Source organism: Engraulis encrasicolus, chromosome 12, assembly GCF_034702125.1.
Source record: "Engraulis encrasicolus isolate BLACKSEA-1 chromosome 12, IST_EnEncr_1.0, whole genome shotgun sequence".
In the NCBI taxonomy this organism is placed as follows: Eukaryota; Metazoa; Chordata; class Actinopteri; order Clupeiformes; family Engraulidae; genus Engraulis; species Engraulis encrasicolus.
The window spans coordinates 8,876,328-8,887,084 of NC_085868.1; the positions used below are offsets into that span (position 1 = coordinate 8,876,328).

The window sequence follows — 10,757 nt, forward strand, 5'->3', positions numbered from 1 at the left end:
GTAGTGTAGAGTTGTAACACTCAAACAAAAATGTAAGTCAAGAGATGATTTCAGGATACAAGTTGTCTTATAACTCAGCAAGGTTATTGGTCGTGTTTAGTGGCTATTAGACCAATTAACACAATACTGTTTTAACTTCTCACAAGATCAACAGCTGCTCATAAAATAGTGTATGTTCTGGGGCCAAATTAAAAACGGCTCCAGATTGAGTTTTCATGTTTTTAAATTCGTGTTAAATTCAATTAAATTCAATTTAAACAAATTAGCACCTCAAGGGGCGGGCTCCTCGGTTCACTCCTGCCTCTGGTGTCCGCCGCCCTCTGTGCTGGGCCTATAAATTGGGACCACTCCGACTCAACATCACTTGACCTGAAGCCACCAGACAGCCTCAGCATCTCCAGCCACAGCATCTCAACCATAGACTTGTGAGTACTGCACCCTATCTCTTTCTGTCTGCCTCTGTGTCTTTCTGTACGTCTTATCGTCTCTGTCTGTCTGTCTGTCTGTCTCTCTCTTTTTCTCTCTCTCTTCTTTCTCTGTGTATCTGCTCCTCTCTATCTGCCTATCTGTCTGTGTGTTTCTCGCTCTCTGTTCTGTCTTTTTTTCTTCATATCTCTTTGGATGCAAGCTTACAGGCTGAGCCTGAATGCCTATGGCCTCATATATCCCAGCCAGACGGCACCTATAGATGTCTTCATTAATACATTCTGGGTTATAATGACTGTCTAGCCTTTCCATTCCACTTAGGCTCATGGGTAATATTCAGCACACTGTTGTAAGACATTTTCAGTATGAGATTTCACTTTGACTATTGAATTGTTTCAACTGTAGAATGTTTGGTTTTATTTAATTAACTGATCTCTCCGTATTGAGAGGTACTGTAAGAAAGCCTGGTCTCAAAGACAGCCATGTATACATGATCCAAGACAAGACAACTTTTCATTTATGATTTTACGGTAGTTAAGGCACTCATCTGACTGCAGATCTGTGTCAGATGGTATGAAATGGCGTAGTGCGTAGTTGGAACAAAATCAAACAATTATGTGTAAAATGTGATAGTACCACATTTTATTTTTATTTAGACAGTATGGTCTTAAGTGCAATTTGTACACATCAGGGCATACACTGTGTTCTGAATTAAGCTGTGCAACCACAGGGCTTGCACTGTAGTCTGACTGTGTCTAAAACTGCACCCACTTTATCCATTTTCAATTCCAAACTTTTTGGAAACCACACTTTTTGCAGATGCCTTCCACTAATACTTTGTACACTCTATAGAATTCAATTTGTTAGCTATATTACTACTACTGTTATTTCATTCGCGCTCGTTTTTTTTAAAACACTGTATTGTACAATTTGAATAGGTCTATCATACTTCCATTTGTATATATTGTTTTTGCTATTTTATATTTTGTCTTAATCCCAGATTGACATTGTTCTATCAACAGAACCATGAGCAGGAACTACATGTCCAAGTACGATGAGCTCCGCAAGGGAGACCATCTCTGGTCCAACAACCACGAATGGAAGGCTGTTTTCCAGGTATTCCACATTCCATTCCATTCTATTCATTTTCCCTAGCATTCCTTTTCATTAAATTTCAAGATAAAGCAAAACAGTATGATAAAGAAAATCAGGTTGGGGTTTCTTTGCAAATTCGATGCAAACACACACACAATTCATATACAGCCTTATTTTAAGCCTCTTTCTTTTTTAATACCTTTGTATGTGTTTTCTTTTATTTCTTTTACAAACGTACTTACAGTGTTTGTGCTAAAGTGTATGTCTGTGCTTTTAATTTCTCTGCTTGTAAACATCAAGCCTGCCAATTTTGGACACCAGATGGAAATTAGCCATTGTGCTATAATCTGGCACATTTACATGTAGCCTATGTAAATGTAAAGTAACTGTTAGAACATTTTGTGAAGATAATCATGATTGCAAAGGTTTTGCAAACATAAATCCATTCACGGGCGTGTGTTCATTCTGCGTTGTTGTCCTGACGTCTCTGTGCAGGAGGACGGCAACTTTGTGATCTACGGCTGGAGGCAGATGTGGTCGTCTGACACCTCCGGCCAGAGGGAGGCCCACCGCCTCTGCATGCAGGACGACTGCAACTTGGTCATGTACAAGCGTGGCGACAACAAGATGATGTGGCAGACCAAGAGCCAGGCGTCTGGCGGCTTCAAGATGTGCCGCATGTACCTGCGCAACGACGGCAACCTGGTGATTGAGAGGGATGGGGAGGAGGTGTGGAACTCCTCCCAGTCCAAGGGTTTCAAGCAATAGTATAGACGTCAGTGGTTTCAAGTGAGAAGGGTGCCCTCGGTTGCAGGGTATTGGCACAAATAACGTTGCACTTTTTTTGCAGTCAGATGCAAAGCCTGTTGAATCATATTCAATAAAAATCACATTGCAGACAATCTTTTGCCACATTTTGCTTTTTCATGTTTTGTGTGTCCAAATGCAAGCCTACTACTGCCATAGAAAAAGAAGAGGAAAGTGGAATTGGTGTAATAAAACACGAATGCACACAGATTGGATTAATCTTTTTTTGGTCCTGTCAGACATAATAACAGGAGGAAGCAGACACAGAAACCCAATCACTATCCGGTTTCGATGGAAGTGTTTGGGATTAGTTTGAAGTAGGGCCATTTTTGACATAGGCCTAGGCTGTGTCTCAAATGCCGCACTTGTGCACTTCGGGCACTGTTTTTCAGTGCCTAGGGTGCTCACGCTGAAAATTTCAGTTGAGCCAGTGCACTGAAAGTGCCAGGATGATCCCCTAACAATGGCGGAAAAATGCAGTGCTTTAATGATGGAGTGCATCTTAATATGCGACCTTGCCTCCTCCACTTGCCTCCTCCACTTGCTTCTCGTCATGATGACATCACTGACAACAGCATTATATTTCAATATCTTGCAAAAGCTCAATTGTAGAGTCTTTTTCTCATTTGCAATTGGGATGGTGAATGAAAAACAGTCCCTCAAAAGTTGTTGTGGCTAGGCTGACAGCTGGGAAACTTTATCGTTTTCTCCACGGAGGAGGGGCCAGGAGGCGGGACGAGGAGACAAGCGCAAGTGGAGGAGGCAAGGTCGCATATTAAGACGCACTCTATGTCTCAAATGACTGACAGTCATTGCACAGTGCACACAGTGCACTGAGGTATTTAGTGCATAGTGTCCTGGAAAAATTTGAGCACTATGCACTGTGCCCTTGCTGGAAGTGACAGCTGAGCATGGCATTAGCTCGCCAAAATATGAGTTGGCTACTGTTTACAATGTATAGCGTCTGGTGCTTGTATTTCCATGCACTTCACCCCAAAGGACAACAATCACACATACAATACTGTGGTTGGCATGAAAAGGTTGGTGTCCCATCAACATTACTTACAGAATTAGGAGACTGTTGACCAAACTCTTCTACTGAAGTGAATGCCACATTTCCTCCGTGTCATTGTCAACATGGCCGCCGTTTAGTGCGTGCAGTGTCCATCATTCAAGCACTGCATTTTTCCGCCATTGTTAGGGCATCATCCTGGCACTTTCAGTGCACTGACTCAACTGAAATTTTCAGCGTGAGCGCCCTAGGGACTAAAAAACAGTGCCCGAAGTACACAAGTGCAGCATTTGAGACACAGCCATGGACACTGCACGCACTAAACGGCGGCCATGTTGACAATGACACGGAGGAAATGTGGCATTCAGTTCAGTAGAAGAGTTTGGTCAACAGTCTCCTAATTCCGTAAGTAATGTTGATGGGACACCAACCTTTTCATGCCAACCAAAGTATTGTATGTGTGATTGTTGTCCTTTGGTGTAAAGGAAATGGAAATACAAGCACCAGATGCTGTGCATTGTAAACAGTCGCCAACTCGTATTTTGGCGACCTAATGCCATGCTCAGCCGTCACTTCCAGTGAGGGCACAGTGCATAGTGCTCAAAAATTTCCACAACACTATGCACTAAAGACCTCAGTGCACTGTGTGCACTGTGCACTGACTGTCAGTGCACTGACAAAAGTGCGTCATTTGAGACATAGCCCTAGTCTAGGCCGCCTAGATACAATGACCTTTGACCTGGATGCAATCTTGCCAAACAATGAAAAAAACTATTTTAGGGGCTTTGTGCCTTTATTAGAGATACATTGTGGAGATCATGAAGATAGACAATGAATAAATGGAAGAGAGAGATGGGGTGACAATGAGAGGGGCAGACTGTCAGAGTCCGAGACATGATGGCTGAATCTCAAATGGTGCACTTTAGTGTTCATGTTTCAGTGTGCATGCCGTATTAGTTACGCACTGAAACATAGTGCCCGAAGTGCACAAGTGCACCATTTGAGATCCAGCCGATGTTTATTTAATACATGTCTGTGCTCACTAATGTCAGTAGAGGGCGCATTTGGTCCATGTTTTGAAGCCTGAGGGGGAAGGCCTAGAGCTCGGGGGTGGGGTACCCATTTTTATGGGTTCTATGATGTCTGGCATGGTCCCCAGTTAGTGGAACTGCATGTCTGCTGGGTTCCATCTGGTGGGTGTGGTAATGAGGGTTGTAAAATTGACAGTGACACCCCAAAAAAATGGGTGCTTGGCTCCATCGCCATCTCTAAGCAGGCTCCTCCTTTGGCCTGTAATGCGCTGCAGCCCACGCCATCTCTGCAGCTCAGTCTGCCTCTGAGGCAAGCATCACCACCACAGGCCCAAGCACCAAATCTGTAGCCCTCTGGCGTCTAATGTTCACAGAGAATGTTTAATATTGCACTATGTAAATTGTTTGGGATGACAGTGACCCATGCCATGCCTCTAATGTTTGACTTATTCTGCTGTCATGTTGCATACAATTGATTTTTTTTATGCTTACTTGTGCTCTCATTCGACACAGGTCTTGTGGTGTAATGTAACAAATTCATCCTTTGAGTGGAAGATTCCTGGAAGATTCAAATCCTGGCATGAGTGTAATCCATATGAACACAGTAAAATATTGACATATTTGAACTAGTAAAATATTACAATAATTGCCTAACGTACCTGGATGTAAGGCCAGCTAGAAAAAGCTTATCCAGTATTTAATATTTATTTATGTTTTGTTTTTTGTTGTCTTGCTTTGTAGTGTATCCTGTTGCAAGTTCAAATCCCAACCCAATTATTGTGTTACGTGTTATATTTCGGTTCAAGGAAGCTCATTCAGATTCTCCTGTATTTGTCTGATATGCTGTAGGTAGTTTCATTGAACACACTATGTTCATAGCACTGAGCGTCTTGTGTTAACACTTCATTTTCTGAGCTTAGATGTATCAAAGTAAAGAAAATAAGTCTAAAAAATACTGACACAAAAACTGTGACTAGAAAGGCTGAATGGCTACTGAACCACTAGCCATTGTGGCCGGTGAGCAAAAAGTTAATGTCAAGCCCTGATATATACTTTATATATTTATATAGGCCTATAATATATATATGCTTTTTCCTAAAACTGCTAACCTCTGACCCAAAATGCAAGACCCCCTTTTTACATTTTCTGCGAGAATGCATTCTAGTTAATCTTCATGTATGTGTGATAGGCATCTTTGACGTTTCTGTGACTTCACTCACAGTCTGACACTATTACTTTCATCAGATTGTGTCACTGTTCATGTGTCAATGTGGAAGATATTCAAATGACGTTTATTTTCACACTTTATATTCACACTCGCACACATGTCACACATTTCATGGAATGCTATCAAGGTCTTTCATCAAGTTCATCCAAAGTGTACCGCCCTACTAGAAGGTGTCAGAAATGGTTAGTGTCTTGACCCAGTGATGCCTAAAGCACCTGCAAAAAACGCCTGCTGAATACCTAATCCCTTGTTGGGACAGTTGCCCTCAGCCTATAAAAACCTAAATATCTTAGCCTCTGAAGCACATAAACATGAAATGAGTGGCATTTAAACCCCAAGACCCCCATCTTGCATTATAATGTGTTCATTCAGCTGTAATATCTACATTTTTATTAAAAAGCCACAATCTCAAGAGCCTGAATGCAGCGTATACATACAGTATGTGCCTCCAGGCACCAAAGTCAGTCATCAGGCTAAATGTGTTAACCACGCTTTAAATATTCTATATCTGTATAGCCTTTTGGTAGAGCACAATGAGTAGGCCTATCCCTTTCTGTTGACTGTTGACTGCAGTTGATTGAATGTTGATTGATTGCAGCATGGCAGCCTTAATATTTAATTACATTTGTATTTTTTGTTACTGCATTCGTACAAGCATTGGTCCATACAACTCCCAGTGTGTTCACAAATGGCCATTTATTCTGCTATTCAACAGTTTTGCTTAAAGGTGCACTAAGTATTTTTAGCAGTCTCCCCTCATAAACAATGGAGTCTAAGCGCACTTGCTTAATCTTCCAACTGTACAGCATCTGCCTTGAAAGCATGTGGTGTCCTTGTGAACAATGTACAGTGTCAGTGTATATAATTGCAGATAATATAAGGTCTAAAAAGGGAATCATGCATAAGAATAAGCTTTGCACTAATTGAGACTTTTTTATTAAAGGCTGCAAATCATTGTGCACCTCAGGATCTGTAATATTCTCATAAGCATCTACAGTCGCCTATTTACAGTGCACTGCTGTCGTGAGTCACGTTTCTGAATGTTTAACATCACCATCATCAATTTGAATAGGCCAGTTGGGTTATTTTCATATTCCTACGTACAGTATAACCATGGAATGAGGGATATCTTACATTGATTTTAAGAAAATCAAGATGATTTTTTTTTAAAGAATGAAGCAAATAACAAGTAACAATTCTGACTTTAGAACTTTACAAAATGGATTCAACTATAATGCAAGGAAATGACAGTGAGTCCACGGAGTAACATGCATGTCCTAATATGAGTCACGAAATACAACAGTGCTTCAGCTGAACACTTCAATGGTATTGTTTGGATGCAGGCAATAAAGACAATAAGGAATAGCAGTTAAAGGGACAGTTTGGTCAATTTCAACATGCAGTTGTATTGCTCACGCTACCCTTGACTTGTCAGTACCTGGTGATGCCACATTTTTTGGCTCAGCCCTTTCCGAGATATGAGCAATTCTTATGGGGGCAGCGTTTGTTTACATTTTTAAAAAATGAAACATAGGCAAACTCCAAATATTTTCCCAAAAGGTACTGCTGTTTGCAAGTTGTCTGCTGATGTTTTATAACCTTTTGGATGTTTTTGGGAATAAATAAAAATGTTTTTTTGAAATGTAAACAAAGAGCTGCCCCCATTACAATGACCAGGATCTCGGAAACGGCTGAAGAAGAAAAAAAAAAATCTCAGGCACTGACAAGTCCAGGGTAGTGTGAGCATTACAACTGCATGTTGAAATTTACCAAACTGTCCCTATAAGATAGCATTTGATGAGGCATACTGTAGCAGTTCAAATTTCCATTTGGTGCCATTTCTTCTTAAAGTTCTACATTGAAGCAGAAATCTGACAGATACCAGCATGTGTTATATTGCAAAGGTAATCATGCCAGTTGCGTGAGGGGTTTTCGCTTGAGTTAAGCACCACACATTCCTCTCCGACATCATTGGGTTGCCCACCACCCCAGAAAGTGATGGAAGCTTCATCGTCATTCACCCATCTCCATTTTCCATTCACCCTCCTCAGGCCAATCCAAACATTTTTCCCTCTAGCCAGTCCATGAATGAACTCCTGCTCCTCCCTGCTGCCAATGACCACCAGGTCTCCTCCAAGGCTTTGACAGCGTGCTCTGCTTTCAGACCAACTTTTGGGATTGGGATTGAAGCGGTAGCATTTGGTGTTGAAGTGATAGACCCATCCTGGGGGACATGGCTTTGTCAATTTAGAGATTCGGTCTTGGAGCTCGATCTCGGTGGCATGTAGCTGGTCCACCTGTCTGGTCAGGTTGGTGTTGTTGGTCCGTAACTGATCCCGCTCCATGTTGATGTCCAAGTAGCTGGATAGCAGCTGCTGTTTCTCAGCCTGTAGCTGGCCTCTCTCCTTCATGTATTGAACACTCACACCTATGCTGAGTGCAAGCAGTAGAACACACAGCAGCCCCAGACCCCCAATAGCCCATCTGGAGTAGTCCCTCACAGCCGCAGAGGGTTTGGAAACTACAGCATCTTCAGGCCTGCCATTGGCGTATACATTGCTCTCTTTTCCCACAGAAACCTCACAACTCATCTGAAAGGCATCAGCATTTGCATATATTTCGTCTTCTGTCATCTTCTTTCTGTAATGGCTGAAGTTTGTTAAATGAAAGCAGTCTGCTCTGGTATAAAGACTGTTGTCTACAACCGTCTTGTCGGATACATCGGCTGAAGAACAAGGTTAAAGACCTGCCTTTTAATACATTAATTATCTATTCATCTGGTCTTCTGCATTTCGTTTTCTTTGAAATTGTCACTTCGCCTTTTTCCTTCCCTGAAATAAAGATGCAAGATAACCAGCCTGATCTCCAAAAATTCCGTGCTCCTGGACACGGATGTTAAGGACACGAAATCCGTGTCCAGGAGCACGGATTTTGCCAAAATTCCGTGCTCCTGGACACGGAATTGTTTTCCGTGCTCCTGGACACAGAATTGTTTTCCGTGATGGGCACACGGAAGTGCTTTCTATAGGCTATTACCACAGCACTGTTTAACTCTATCATTAGAAAATACATAACAAATGTTAATCCTAAACAAAATAATGCTATAGCAATTTAAGTTGTGCCCTGACCAAAACATTCACTAACCTTAACCTGTCATTAAAGACATATTTTTGAGAAATACCTTTTCCAGTTGGTTGCTAGGCTATCAAATTCATATAATGAATGAAAGAAAACTAGCTGTGCCCAGACCAAAACAATCCCTAACCCTAACCTGTCAGTAGGAAGTGTTTTTTTTTAGAAAAAAATATTTGAAATTAGAAAAATCCTGAGAAAACACAAGACTGTGGAAACATAGATCTGTGGTAGTAGCCTATAGAGAGAGCCCTTCTCAGTGTCCGTGACGGAAAACAATTCTGTGTCCAGGAGCACGGAAAACAATTCCGTGTCCAGGAGCACGGAATTTTGGCAAAATCCGTGCTCCTGGACACGGATTTTGTGCCCTTAACATCCGTGTCCAGGAGCACGGAATTTATGGAGATCATGTTGCGATAACATGTAGTTCAATGTGCATGCCATTTAGATTAACAGCAGCAGTCAGAAAAAAAGAAAATAAATTGAAATAAATAAATAAAAAGAATTGGAAAATGAATAATTATAATGAAATGGAATACAATTCAATCAGAAAGCAGATAGACTAACAATGAATGGCATAGACTCACAAGGATCAGAGAACGTAAACGTGGCCCTTCGTGGCAACAGGGGTGAGGAAAAACATTTCATTTGATTTCAGATTTTTGGGGAAAAAACTCCCCAAAAGACTGGGGGGGGGGGTCATTAGCAGGTGATAGCCTTGGGGTCTGAGCAGCTATGAGTAGGCGAGGGTGAAGAGGTGCGTCTTCAAGCTGCCTCTTGAAAGCGACAACAAATAAAGAATCTCTATAATGTGAAGACGGAGAGCCTCCATTTTCTTTGGTGGGGGGTTAGAATCCTTAGCAGCTTAGCGTCAGCGGATCTGACAGCTCGAGCAGGGGTATAAAAAGACAGCATGTCAGAGATGTAGCATGGAGACCTTTTAAGGCTTTGAACACTGTCAGCAGCTGCATTTTAAAACCACTTATATAGGACACAGGCAGTCAATGTAGGCCTACCAGAACAGGAGTGATCTTTCAGGTCTGAGTTAGAATTCTTGCCACAGAATTTTGAATGAGTTGTAATTTGCCAGTTGACTTTTTTTTGGACAGACCGGAGAAGAGAGCATTTTATAGTAATCTAATCTAGTAACAAACACATGCGCAAGTTTCTCTGCGTCTTGTTGGGAAAGTAAGGCCCATTGTGTCCTGGAGACACACATACGCTGCATTCCGTTTCTTGAGATTTGAGCTGTTTTATTAAAAATGTGGGTAAGTTAGAGCTGAATGAACACATTCTAAGGCAAAACGAGAGTCTACGGACTAGCTTTTAAATGCATCTCATTTCATGTTTGAATGTGCTTCGGAGGCTGAGATATATAGGATTTAATAAGCAGAGGGCACCCTTTCCCAAGAAGGGCTTATGACAAAATGGGTTAAACACCGTTTCTAATATGTAAGTACTATGCAGATGTTATTTTATTGATTTGGGGTCCAAGGCTCAAATGAAAGTCAAGACCACACATTTTGGTTACTTTATCTATACTGTACCTGTTTAGGTCATCCAGGGTGGCGAATGACCATGTGCACTTGCGTGTGTGCGTGTGTATGCATGCACACAGGCACGCACGCACGCGCACACACACACACACACACACACACACACACACACACACACACACACACACACACACACACACACACACACACACACACACACACACACACACACACACGAAATAATTATGAAGCTCAGAAAGATTGTCAAAGTCTGCACGGCCAAGGAGTCTTCTGATGAGAAGAAAATCATGAAGGAAGGTGTGCAGACCCTTACGGCAGGCCACTGCTGAGATACTGCTGACGCAGATCAGGCCAAGAACAGGGAGGCCGAATGCTACAGTACAGGAGACTCCCGCTTTTATCTAACTCGGGTCCCCAGCAGTGCCCTGTTTGAGACACGGCAGGGCCTAACATTGGATTTGTTTGAAGTCTTGCATATTCTATATAGTTAAGTATGAAATACAGCATGA

The 10,757-nt window shown here is 41.9% G+C and overlaps 2 protein-coding genes across 2 annotated transcripts; one reads left to right on the forward strand and one right to left on the reverse strand.

Moving 5' to 3' along the window:
• Positions 1 to 323: 323 nt before the first annotated feature.
• Positions 324 to 2,423, forward strand: LOC134460034 (B-type lectin plumieribetin-like). The gene is made up of 3 exons (XM_063212517.1): positions 324 to 425; positions 1,449 to 1,542; positions 2,017 to 2,423. The coding sequence occupies exons 2-3, from the start codon at positions 1,453 to 1,455 to the stop codon at positions 2,287 to 2,289; spliced, it is 363 nt and encodes a 120-aa protein (XP_063068587.1). The 5' UTR covers positions 324 to 425; positions 1,449 to 1,452; the 3' UTR covers positions 2,290 to 2,423.
• Positions 2,424 to 7,298: 4,875 nt separating this feature from the next.
• Positions 7,299 to 8,378, reverse strand: LOC134460035 (CD209 antigen-like protein 2). The gene has a single exon (XM_063212518.1). The coding sequence runs from the start codon at positions 8,230 to 8,232 to the stop codon at positions 7,453 to 7,455; it is 780 nt and encodes a 259-aa protein (XP_063068588.1). The 5' UTR covers positions 8,233 to 8,378; the 3' UTR covers positions 7,299 to 7,452.
• Between the last annotated feature and the right edge of the window lie 2,379 nt (positions 8,379 to 10,757).